At 40.3% G+C, this 13,659-nt stretch overlaps 1 protein-coding gene across 1 annotated transcript; it reads left to right on the forward strand.

Annotated features, from left to right (window-relative positions):
• Positions 1–1,559: 1,559 nt before the first annotated feature.
• On the forward strand, positions 1,560–10,561 carry LOC117740372. Its single transcript, XM_034546734.1, has 3 exons — positions 1,560–1,639; positions 4,122–4,176; positions 8,212–10,561. The coding sequence occupies exons 2-3, from the start codon at positions 4,169–4,171 to the stop codon at positions 9,803–9,805; spliced, it is 1,602 nt and encodes a 533-aa protein (XP_034402625.1). The 5' UTR covers positions 1,560–1,639; positions 4,122–4,168; the 3' UTR covers positions 9,806–10,561.
• The last annotated feature ends 3,098 nt before the right edge of the window (positions 10,562–13,659 follow it).

Genomic DNA, 13,659 nt, shown 5'->3' on the forward strand with positions numbered 1-13,659 from the left:
GCTGAAAGTGTGGTACGTTTCTCTGAAGTCACGTGACTTCAGAGAAACGGTGCACCTTCCAACAGAAAGTAGATCCATGTTTCATCATTTAAATAACACGTCTGTATTGTTCCCTCGCGAGGGTTCCAGCTCTGACTCCAGCACAGAAGTACAAATACATATTGTGACGTTTCGCTACGTTTGTTTATGGCACTGGTTATTGTCCTTGGAGGCACGCTTTATTGACAGCCGTTCATGAGACACTTTTACAACAACACGGTCCCGTCACACACACTTAACTCCCTCCTGTCCCCGGACAGGTCAAACCCCGCCTCCCCTCTGTTCCACCAATCACAGGCACGCACCTCGACCATCACGCCTGCGATTGATAGAGAGGAGGGGTTGTCGTACAAGGCCCCTTTACAGGGTCGCTACAATAGAAATGAATAATAACTAGTATATAAAATAAGAATAGTCTGAGACTAGGCTCGTTCGAGGTGCAATGCATGCCGGTTAGATTTGTGTCCGACTTGCTCCCGACTTGCTCTGACGTCATGCACACGTGGTCAACGATACTCTCACGAGAGCGAGGCGGCCGTCGGTTTTAGAGCCAGGAGCCGCAGGAGCTCTCCATCCACTGCGAAATAACCTTATAATATAAAATAACCTTATAATAATGTATACGGTTATTTATTTAGCATCTGTAAATAAATAATTTATAGAGAAATGACAACTATCTTCACATATATGTATTTATATAAATGTGTAAATAAATATGACATCCAACAACTACAATATGGCCAATCTTTTGTCCTCAATTCCAAAAATAACAGTTAAATAAATAAAAAGATATCAAAATGTAGACCACTGTGAAAAGTAGATTTATTTTATTTTGGAAAATCCCATTTGTGTGACCTCAACAGATTGGAAATGCATTTGGTCCATTTGTGGGATTACATATTAGATATCCCAAACCTTATTTAATATGCCCGTTAAGATGATTAGTTCTGTTAAATGTATTTGTTGGAATGCTGTGAAGTGAACTTCTTCAGACACAATTCAGACACATTTCACCACATTTCACACACACTTCAGACACATTTCAACACATTTCACACACACTTCAGACACATTTCAACACATTTCAGACACATTTCAACTTTTAAATGTGGACACAATCTTCATCTATTACTGTATGATTCATCTTTTGGATCCTACTGCTGCTACTTCTTGGAACCACTGATACTTCTACTACAACCACTACTCAAACTTCAGCTGCTGAAAACTACTCTTGTTAGAATACGACATAAGTAGGGGGATCTCTTCTGCCTCCATTTCATCATGAATGCAAACGCTATTTCTTCCGCCATAGTTATCAACATTAGGTCTGTAAACTAGAACTAACAACTGTTGTTGTGACTTCCTGAACACTGACTTCCTGAACACTGACTTCCGGTGTGTTCTTTTAAGGCAGCTGATAACGGTCCGACTTGGTCGCAGTGTTGTGGCCACGCCCCCTCCAGCGGCCAGGCGCAGCTCTAACGAAGAAGCCTATTGTTTCAGTGAAATCACGTGACCTCAGAGCCCCGCCCCTCTGGTATATAAACTCTCTGCTCCTCTTCTTCCTCCAACTCCTCATCACCAGAGACCAACAACTCAGGTAAGAAAAGACTTTGACACAGAAATATGAAATACTTTCAATACTTTCAATGTTCAGATCAACAAGTTAACAGCAGATATGAATGCATTTGTCACAGGAACCTGCAGGTGGTTAAAATAATTAAAATAATTAATTATTATTATCATCAATGGGCTCCTCCTTGTTGTACTACAGCTGTTGTTTAGATTAAATGGGCTTTTTACATTTTTAAGATTGTTTGCTTAATTTGAATGTATTTAGCATACTAAGCAAAACCAGAATATTGGTTAAGGAACACGTATATGAATTAATATACAGACACAGAATACATCTTATATGAACTAAACGCTTGTTGTGTGTTGGGTCCTTACTTAAAGCTTCTCTCTGCATTACAGTCTCAAAATAAAATGATTTTAAAGGAAATTAAAGTCAACCTCCATTTCTGTATATATAATATATATATATATATGTATATGTGTGTGTGTGTATATACTATATATATATATATATATATATGTGTATATATATATGTGTGTGTATATATATGTGTATATATACGCGTATATATATATATATATATATATATATATATATATATATATATATATATATACGTATATATTGATAATATAAATTCTTATACATTGTCACAATGTTATGCTTTTGTCAGGCTACTCCAGTTTTTGTGTCTGTGAATGTCTGCTTGTCGAGAATAGAGCTTCTCACAACACCCAAATGTCATCCAACAGTCTAATCGAGACCTGGACTGGCCTTGCAGGGCTCAGTCCTGTGGAGAGAGGAGGAGATGGGACTACCCCCCTCCTCCTCGATAGTTCAGCACCAATTAGAAGTGAGGATGATGCAATCGAACCTGTGACGACATCTGTATGAAAGGGCCGAGCTTCCGGTTGGAGAGAGAGTTGTCGTGACTCCCCTGGCGTTGTGATCGCAGCGCTTCACCTTGTTAGTGATCAGAGAATACATCAGTAGTGTGTGTGTGTTATCAGTAGTGTGTGTGTCAGTTATCAGTAGTGTGTGTGTGTCAGTTATCAGTAGTGTGTGTGTGTCAGTTATCAGTAGTGTGTGTGTCAGTTATCAGTAGTGTGTGTGTCAGTTATCAGTAGTGTGTGTCAGTTATCAGTAGTGTGTGTATGTTATCACTAGTGTGTGTGTCAGTTATCAGTAGTGTGTGTCAGTTATCAGTAGTGTGTGTGTCAGTTATCAGTAGTGTGTGTGTCAGTTATCAGTAGTGTGTGTCAGTTATCAGTAGTGTGTGTATGTTATCACTAGTGTGTGTCAGTTATCAGTAGTGTGTGTGTCAGTTATCAGTAGTGTGTGTGTGTCAGTTATCAGTAGTGTGTGTCAGTTATCAGTAGTGTGTGTCAGTTATCAGTAGTGTGTGTGTCAGTTATCAGTAGTGTGTGTGTCAGTTATCAGTAGTGTGTGTGTCAGTTATCAGTAGTGTGTGTGTGTCAGTTATCAGTAGTGTGTGTCAGTTATCAGTAGTGTGTGTGTCAGTTATCAGTAGTGTGTGTGTCAGTTATCAGTAGTGTGTGTGTCAGTTATCAGTAGTGTGTGTGTCAGTTATCAGTAGTGTGTGTATCAGTTATCAGTAGTGTGTGTGTGTGTGTGTGTGTGTGTGTGTGTGTGTGTACAGAGCACCATGGACCCCGCAATGGGGTCCTTGGTGCTCTGTACACACACACACACACACACACACACACACACACACACACACACACACACACACACACACACACACACACACACACACACACACACACACACACACGTCAGCGACACACCGGATGTCCTCGCCCCATGCAGAGGGCCTTCTTATGGCCACTCTGGCTCAGGTGTGGTTCAGGTGTGGTTCAGGTGTGGTTCAGGTGTGGCTCAGGTGTGGCTCAGGTGTGGTTCAGGTGTGGTTCAGGTGTGGTTCAGGTGTGGCTCAGGTGTGGCTCAGGTGTGGCTCAGGTGTGGTTCAGGTGTGGTTCAGGTGTGGCTCAGGTGTGGCTCAGGTGTGGTTCAGGTGTGGCTCAGGTGTGGCTCAGGTGTGGTTCAGGTGTGGTTCAGGTGTGGTTCAGGTGTGGTTCAGGTGTGGTTCACGACATGCCAACCAGCACCGTGTCACTGTCAGAAGGAAGGTTCAACAAGTTTGTCCAAATATCACCAAACTTGCCGGTTATTTCTTTATTGCGCTGTTGAAAAAGCAAAAACAACAAACATGCCAAGACATTTGAGATGATTTGTGAAGCTCAAAACTGGTTTCGCTGCTACGTTCTGTGAATTCACGTTTCCCTCTCCAGACGACAGTTATTGTGCCTGTGAACAACTCTGATTACATTGATGTCGTAATGCGAGCATGCTACTGAGTTAGCTTAGCACAAAGTCGTGAGGTGGACACAGACTGGAGTTCCGGTTCCTTCACTCTCTAAACAGTTCAAATATAGTTTCTGATTCACAGGAGGTGAGGCTGACTGGTTTGTTTTCTTTCATCCAGAGAAATCCTGAAGAGCTCAATCCTCAAACCCCCGTGAAGCAGTTACCATGGCAACGTGAGTATCACCAACATCTCTGTGACGTCGCAGTAGATGAGGGGGTTAGATCCGACAATGTGTGCGTTCTGTGTGACGGATGCTGTGCAGGGCGACACGACATATTTATGTCTTTTGGTGATAAATATCATGAACTTGAGACCTAAACAACATGTTATCAGGCAACATGTTGCCCTCCTGATTACAGGACTTCCTGGTTCCATTATTCTTACAAAGAGACATTTCAATGAATATCATAGTACAATAACAACATACAGTAAACAACATTATTAAGACTTTGAAAGCTTAAAAAACAATCTCTTTACATGCTCTCAGGTGGAAATATCAGTTATCTGTTGTCAGTTATCCAGTTTCTGTGTCACTCTCTTACCAGCAAGCTCTCTTTCAGCCTCTTCAAGCTTCTCTGTAATCTGTGCATTGAAGACATTTACCCTCCAAACTAAATGTATGAATTACACCAGATTCCAGCAAATGACTGAAAATACATTTGTGTGCTTTTTATTACACTATTTGTCTCAATGATTTTTGGCTAAACAAATTAAGTGTTTACAAATCAAATCCTTGGATACTTGCTGTTGCTTTCTTTTAGAGTTTAGTGCTTGTGCATAAAAGACAATGCCGGACAACCATGAGCATTTATTTGTGAGGATTCACAGAGAGGAGGGGGGGGGCATGAGCTAATATGGTAGGTAATATGGTACTATGAGCTCTCTGGTGGGGTAACATGGTACTGATACTTTGAGCTCTCTGGTGGGGTAACATGGTACATTAAAGCTCTCTGGTGGGGTGATATGGTACTATGAGCTCTCTGGTGGGGTGATATGGTACTTTGAGCTCTCTGGTGGGGTAATATGGTACTTTGAGCTCTCTGGTGGGGTAACATGGTACTTTGAGCTCTCTGGTGGGGTAATATGGTACTTTGAGCTCTCTGGTGGGGTGATGTGGTTCTATGAGCTCTCTGGTGGGGTAACATGGTACTTTGAGCTCTCTGGTGGGGTAATATGGTACTGGTACTTTGAGCTCTCTGGTGGGGTAACATGGTACTTTAAGCTCTCTGGTGGGGTGATATGGTACTATGAGCTCTCTGGTGGGGTAACATGGTACTTTAAGCTCTCTGGTGGGGTAATATGGTACTTTGAGCTCTCTGGTGGGGTGATGTGGTACTATGAGCTCTCTGGTGGGGTAACATGGTACTTTAAGCTCTCTGGTGGGGTAATATGGTACTTTGAGCTCTCTGGTGGGGTGATGTGGTACTATGAGCTCTCTGGTGGGGTGATATAGTACTTTGAGCTCTCTGGTGGGGTGATATGGTACTTTGAGCTCTCTGGTGGGGTAATATAGTACTTTGAGCTCTCTGGTGGTGTAATATGGTACTTTGAGCTTTGAGCTCTCTGGTGGGGTGATGTGGTACTTTGAGCTCTCTGGTGGGGTGATATGGTACTTTGAGCTCTCTGGTGGGGTGATATGGTACTATGAGCTCTCTGGTGGGGTAATATGGTACTATGAGCTCTCTGGTGGGGTAATATGGTACTTTGAGCTCTCTGGTGGGGTAATATGGTACTTTAAGCTCTTTGGTGGGGTGATATGGTACTTTGAGCTCTCTGGTGGGGTGATGTGGTACTTTGAGCTCTCTGGTGGGGTGATATGGTACTTTGAGCTCTCTGGTGGGGTAACATGGTACTTTAAGCTCTCTGGTGGGGTAATATGGTACTTTGAGCTCTCTGGTGGGGTGATATGGTTCTATGAGCTCTCTGGTGGGGTGATATGGTACTTTAAGCTCTCTGGTGGGGTAATATGGTACTTTGAGCTCTCTGGTGGGGTGATATGGTTCTATGAGCTCTCTGGTGGGGTGATATGGTACTTTAAGCTCTCTGGTGGGGTAATATAGTACTTTGAGCTCTCTGGTGGGGTGATGTGGTTCTATGAGCTCTCTGGTGGGGTGATATGGTACTTTAAGCTCTCTGGTGGGGTAATATGGTACTTTGAGCTCTCTGGTGGGGTGATGTGGTACTATGAGCTCTCTGGTGGGGTGATATAGTACTTTGAGCTCTCTGGTGGGGTGATATGGTACTTTGAGCTCTCTGGTGGGGTAATATAGTACTTTGAGCTCTCTGGTGGTGTAATATGGTACTTTGAGCTTTGAGCTCTCTGGTGGGGTGATGTGGTACTTTGAGCTCTCTGGTGGGGTGATATGGTACTTTGAGCTCTCTGGTGGGGTGATATGGTACTATGAGCTCTCTGGTGGGGTAATATGGTACTATGAGCTCTCTGGTGGGGTAATATGGTACTTTGAGCTCTCTGGTGGGGTAATATGGTACTTTAAGCTCTTTGGTGGGGTGATATGGTACTTTGAGCTCTCTGGTGGGGTGATGTGGTACTTTGAGCTCTCTGGTGGGGTGATGTGGTACTTTGAGCTCTCTGGTGGGGTGATATGGTACTTTGAGCTCTCTGGTGGGGTAACATGGTACTTTAAGCTCTCTGGTGGGGTAATATGGTACTTTGAGCTCTCTGGTGGGGTGATATGGTTCTATGAGCTCTCTGGTGGGGTGATATGGTACTTTAAGCTCTCTGGTGGGGTAATATGGTACTTTGAGCTCTCTGGTGGGGTGATATGGTTCTATGAGCTCTCTGGTGGGGTGATATGGTACTTTAAGCTCTCTGGTGGGGTAATATAGTACTTTGAGCTCTCTGGTGGGGTGATGTGGTTCTATGAGCTCTCTGGTGGGGTGATATGGTACTTTAAGCTCTCTGGTGGGGTAATATGGTACTTTGAGCTCTCTGGTGGGGTGATATGGTTCTATGAGCTCTCTGGTGGGGTGATATGGTACTTTAAGCTCTCTGGTGGGGTAATATAGTACTTTGAGCTCTCTGGTGGGGTGATGTGGTTCTATGAGCTCTCTGGTGGGGTGATATGGTTCTATGAGCTCTCTAGTGCCCGATTTTCTTTATGTTATGTCGGTGAAAAAAGGCAGTTCTTGAAGTTTGTTTCACGTGGGAGTTAAAGGACAAATCCTGATCCAAGATAACTCGATGGTGCAGGATGGGCAATAACATCCATTAGATAACGGGTTTCAAAGGCCAAGTAGAATAACTTCAGGGTCTTTGTCTGATTTTAACATCAGGAAGCTGCAGGTCATCCAGGTTTGAAGGTTAACAAACTGGTTGCTTTCATCTGGCTTGATAGATATATAATTTGGTATCATCTGCTGAAGGATAAACCTTTATGGAATGTTTCTTAATAGTATTGCCAGCATATGAATAGAATTGGTCCAAGCACAGCACGTTGTGCAACTGATTGTTTCTTGAAGAGTTATTATTCAAACAACTGTTCCAAAGTTTCTCCTTCAGGTCGTTACCTCCTTCAGCGATCTGAAGGCAGCAGGAGACATGTTGTTTAATCTGAAGTCACAAACACTGTTTACCTTCATTCACATGATATCTGACCTTACATGTATTACAGTGTAAAGCTGCTGTATCACATCTTACTAGATACTTTAAATAAAACAATTTACAACATGAGAGAAGAAGTAGGACTGTACATGTGTTGAATTGATGGGATTATAACAGCAACACATGGACATGTTTCCTTGTTGTCGTGAAACAAATGGATAGCTTTTGAATTCCAAGTTAAAAGGACACCGGTAGAGCGATCCCCTGAGCTGGGTGAGGTTCAAAGCCTGTATGTAGCGTTTGGGAAGCCAAATCAAATGACATCGTTTTGGGGGCTAATTATTTCCTTTGCCACTGATATTATTTTTCTCATTCGTTGTTATCTGGTGATGAGGGTCATATTTTTGAAGGATGACTTAATATCAGATGGTGTCTAACTGGTCAGGTTGTAAATATATAGTTTATATATATATATATATATATATATATATATATATATATATATATATATATATATATATATATATATATATATATATATATATATACAGTATATTCATGTTTTAAACAGACCAACTACTGAGATTCTTCTTTCCTTTTCATTCATGTTAGTAGCATTTGAGCTAATGTTTATTTTCTTTGCAGGAGTAACGCATCATCCAAATATAACTACATCAGCTGCAAAAAACTGATCAAGGACGGATCTCCTGCTGTCTGGCAGCTGAAGCCAAAGAAAAATGAAATTGGAAATCTGACAAAAATGACTCTTGGTGAAAAGAATCCAAATAAGAAAAACAAAACCATCTTGCTCGTTGGTGAAACAGGAACCGGAAAATCTACTCTGATCAACACTCTGGTCAACTACACCATCGGAGTGAAGTGGGAGGACGATGTCTGGTTTCAGATCGTAGAAGACGAGAAGAAAGAACAATTCGAGAGTCAGACATCCGATGTGATCGTGTACGAGATCTTTGGCTTTGAAGGTAGCGTTCTGCCTTTCTCCCTGACCATCATCGATACTCCTGGATTCGGAGACACCAAAGGGCTTGAAATGGATGAAGCAATCAATAAAAGACTGTTTGACTTGTTCTGCTCAGAAGATGGAGTTCATGAGATCGATGCGGTGGGTCTGGTGCTGAAAGCAGGCTTGAATCGACTGAGTGACCGTCTGTCGTACATATTTAACTCAGTGGTGTCTCTGTTTGGAAAAGACCTGGAGAGGAACATCGTCGCCCTCATCACCCACTCACCTGGAGGGACACCTACAAATGCTCTGAAAGCCCTCGAGGCTGCAAACATCAAGTGTGCCAGAAATGAAAAAGGACAGCCGGTTCACTTCCTGTTCAATAACAGCCAAAACGACACAAGGGAAGACGACACAGATGACCTTGAATATTCATACACAAAAGCTATGAAGGGAATGCATCAGTTCACAGCCTTTCTGAAAAAAACTGCACCTCAAAACCTGGAGAAAACCATGAGTGTTCATAAAGAGCAAATCAGACTGGAAGCCTGCATCCACAACCTGAAAGACAGAATTGAGTCCATTCCACATAAACTGAAGGAAATCCAGCAGATTCAGGAAGGTCTGATGAAAAATGAACAAGAGATGAAGAACAACAAAGAGTTCACTGTAGAATATGATGAGCACTACAAAGATAAAGAAAGTGTGTACAGTAGAACGTGGGGGTGGGGTATGTTCTTTGAAGGAGCCGTCAGCTGCACAGTCTGTGAGGAGACCTGTCACTTCCCTGGATGCACAACGGCCAAGAAGCCCTACTGGTGTGAGGTCATGAAGGGCAACTACTGCACTGTTTGTACCGGGAAGTGCATCTACGAACACCACGTGAAAGAAAACTGGAGGTATGTGAACAAGACAAGGAGGGTTAAAAAAAACCTTCAATCCGTGAAAGATAAATATGAGAAGAATAGAACAGAGACGGAGAAGAAGATGGGCATCCTGGAAATTTTTCAAAAACAGAATGAAACCCTTGAAGCAAACAAAACCCATTGGCTGAATGGGGCCTACGAGTGTTTCATCAAACTGGAGCAGATCGCCTTAAATGTGGTTTCAGTGTCCACTTACGACCACCTGAAGTTCCTGATTGGGGAGCTGGAGAAGAAGAAGGAAGGCGAGAAGGTCAAGAAGCTGAAAGAGATGTCACTTAAGAAAGCTGAAGGGTTCCTGGCCGGGCTTCAGTACTCCAAAACGATCAAGGGAAAGAACCAGAAGGTCTAGACTGACGGACGAGCTGGTGCTCGAGATGCTCCTACAGATGCCAATGAAACTAAACGTGTGTTTGTCATTTTGAAGTTTATTATTCATTTATCTCTCGTTAAACATTAGTTCATACACACATCTGATCATTATTTTATCATTTTTAGGACTTGAATCAGCTTTTAGGGATTAATTGTTGGTGCAACCAACTCCACAGCAAATCTGCTGCATAGCGTTATGAATTTAAGTTGTTTTGAAGACGTATTTCATCTTCCTGTATTTATGCTGTTGACGTCTGCGAGGGAAGCAGGATTGTTTTCCCTTAAAAGGGGCGTGGTCACGTATACGAATGTCAGGTGTCCTGGATTCACCTGTACATCATGCAGCAAGTGAAGTGAATATGAAGATCCATGTGATCAATGTGTTTGTGCCCATTCTTCTTTTTGAGCAGTTATTAATCATCAGTTTATAAAAACGCATGTATAAAACTATATCATCTGTATTAATGCAAATGTACGATTATGAACATATTATCTCTTGTAGTCTCCAGGTGGGAGAAGTGTCGCTTGATTAGTTTAAAATGTGTATTTTCCATCAGTCTTTGTTTGATTCTGGTGGTAAAAAGTTAATGTCAGTTTTATGAGTCAAGCAGATTTAAATCAGATGTGTTACTTTATGATTCAAACAGGTTTGAATCCAAATGAAATCATGTCCATCTTTTGTAAATCATCTTTCTTCAATAAACACGTTGTTTTTGTTACAAAAGGTGTTTCTTTAGATTGAATGCAGACAGATTTAAACACACACTTGAATAAGCATCATAATGCAAATATGATGTTCTGTTGTTAAAATACAGGTATGGCCACTAGATGGAACCAGAACTATAATATTGTCTCATCAATATTTGTCTCCTCTGACTTCTTCTTGCTTTATCTTCAGTTCATGGAGAGAACCACTCCCTTCCTAACAAATGTCTTATGAAACTTATTTCATGGGATTATTACTAGTTACTTACATAGTCTTTTTTAATTCTTCCATATTTGACAGCTTGTCTATCGGCTGCAGAACAGTACCAAACAGTTTGATATAAATCACTTAATAAAACCTGATCAATTAAAGATGAATGAATTTAACAATAACACAACATAGTTATCATGACAGACTTCTATACATGTGTACATATATGCATAATATATGAATGTATAGGATTAAACTAGATTTAATCTAGTTTTAACTGGATTAAGGGAGGGAGAACATACCCAACCCCCCATATCTATCTATCTATCTATCTACATATCTATCTATCTATCCATCTATCTATATACCTATCTATCCATCCATCTATCTATATACCTATCTATCCATCTATCTATATACCTATCTATCTATCCATCTATCCATCTATCTATATACCTATCTATCCATCTATCTATATACCTATCTATCCATCTATCCATCTATCTATATACCTATCTATCTATCTATCTATCTATCTATCTATCTATCTATCTATCTATCTATCTATATACCTATCTATCTATCTATCTATCTATCTATCTATCTATCTATCTATCTATCTATCTATCTATCTATCTATCTATCTATCTATCTATCCATCTATCTATATACCTATCTATCTATCTATCTATCTATCTATCTATCTATCTATCTATCTATCTATCTATCTATCTATCTATCTATCTATCTATCTATCTATCTATCTATCTATCTATCTATCTATATACCTATCTATCTATCTATCTATCTATCTATCTATCTATCTATCTATCTATCTATCTATCTATCTATCCATCCATCCATATATCTATACCTATCTGTACACTTCGGTATTGACAAAAGAAAAAAATGCAGCTCCTCCTCTGACTGAACTAAAATCCAGACTATGATCATAAAACTGATTGACAGCAACTGGCCTGTAGTAGCAACAATGGGCGTTCCCATGAAACGTGGCTCCGCCCACTCCGCTTGTCAGCTTGACGGGCGTCGATCGACTGACCAGTAGATGGCAGTATTTATGAGAGGAGATGCTGAGGAGGAGGGGGTCCTGTCCTTGCAGTGTTGCATTCATTATTTCAATGTCAGCCACGGGCCATTCGTTACCATCAATACAGAATGATACAACTTTAGAACAAAACAATTCATCAAGGTACTTTTCTTTTAAACAACGGAGTCTGTGGCGAGAACTAATTGTGTAGATGCTAAATCTGCCAAAATAAATATTTGACTAACTACAGCAAACACAATGGATACAGATTGGACCTAGCATTGGCCCGGGGCCAGCGTCATCATTGGGTGTTTTGTTATTCTTTACAATACAACTGTCAGCTCATATTTCCTTCCCCTGGGCCTTCAAGCAGTATCACATGCAACAGCGATTAGCATTTTAATTGCAGAGGTGATTATAATAATCCGCCCGTTAACATGCTCGTGCACTATTCCACACCGAGCACCTGTTCTCCCAACGGCCTGGAAGATAGATGATGAAGATGAAGATAGATGGCCTTCACGTCCAGAGAATTCAACACAAGCAACAGCCTGTGTGACCTGCATGGAGCAGCTGTTGACTTTTTAATGAAAGCATTTTATTGCTCAGGAGTACACGTGCACACAGCTGCACGAACACGCAGGTGAAAAGTGAATGAAAAATGGAATGAAAGCATTAATACGACGAAGATTCACTCACGATTTATCTTCCCGGGAACGAACTCTGAGATAATCATGCAAAATGAGAACGAGATTTACCCAATTTCATAAGAGGTTTAACCTTTACCTTTAACATCATAAGTGTTAATGCACAGGTTTACCTTTAACATCATAAGTGTTAATGCACATGTTTACCTTTAACATCATAAGTGTTAATGCACAGGTTTACCTTTAACATCATAAGTGTTAATGCACATGTTTACCTTTAACATCATAAGTGTTAATGCACATGTTTACCTTTACCTTTAACATCATAAGTGTTAATGCACATGTTTACCTTTACCTTTAACATCATAAGTGTTAATGCACAGGTTTACCCTTAACATCATAAGTGTTAATGCACATGTTTACCTTTAACATCATAAGTGTTAATGCACAGGTTTACCTTTAACATCATAAGTGTTAATGCACAGATTTACCTTTACCTTTAACATCATAAGTGTTAATGCACATGTTTACCTTTAACATCTTAAGTGTTAATGCACATGTTTACCTTTAACATCATAAGTGTTAATGCACATGTTTACCTTTAACATCATAAGTGTTAATGCACATGTTTACCTTTACCTTTAACATCATAAGTGTTAATGCACAGGTTTACCTTTAACATCATAAGTGTTAATGCACATGTTTACCTTTAACATCATAAGTGTTAATGCACAGGTTTACCTTTAACATCATAAGTGTTAATGCACAGGTTTACCTTTAACATCATAAGTGTTAATGCACAGATTTACCTTTACCTTTAACATCATAAGTGTTAATGCACATGTTTACCTTTAACATCTTAAGTGTTAATGCACATGTTTACCTTTAACATCATAAGTGTTAATGCACATGTTTACCTTTAACATCATAAGTGTTAATGCACATGTTTACCTTTACCTTTAACATCATAAGTGTTAATGCACAGGTTTACCTTTAACATCATAAGTGTTAATGCACAGGTTTACCTTTCCCTTTAACATCATAAGTGTTAATGCACATGTTTACCTTTAACATCTTAAGTGTTAATGCACATGTTTACCTTTAACATCATAAGTGTTAATGCACATGTTTACCTTTAACATCATAAGTGTTAATGCACATGTTTACCTTTACCTTTAACATCATAAGTGTTAATGCACACGTTTACCTTTAAAATCATAAGT

Source organism: Cyclopterus lumpus, chromosome 12, assembly GCF_009769545.1.
Source record: "Cyclopterus lumpus isolate fCycLum1 chromosome 12, fCycLum1.pri, whole genome shotgun sequence".
Taxonomy (NCBI): domain Eukaryota; kingdom Metazoa; phylum Chordata; class Actinopteri; order Perciformes; family Cyclopteridae; genus Cyclopterus; species Cyclopterus lumpus.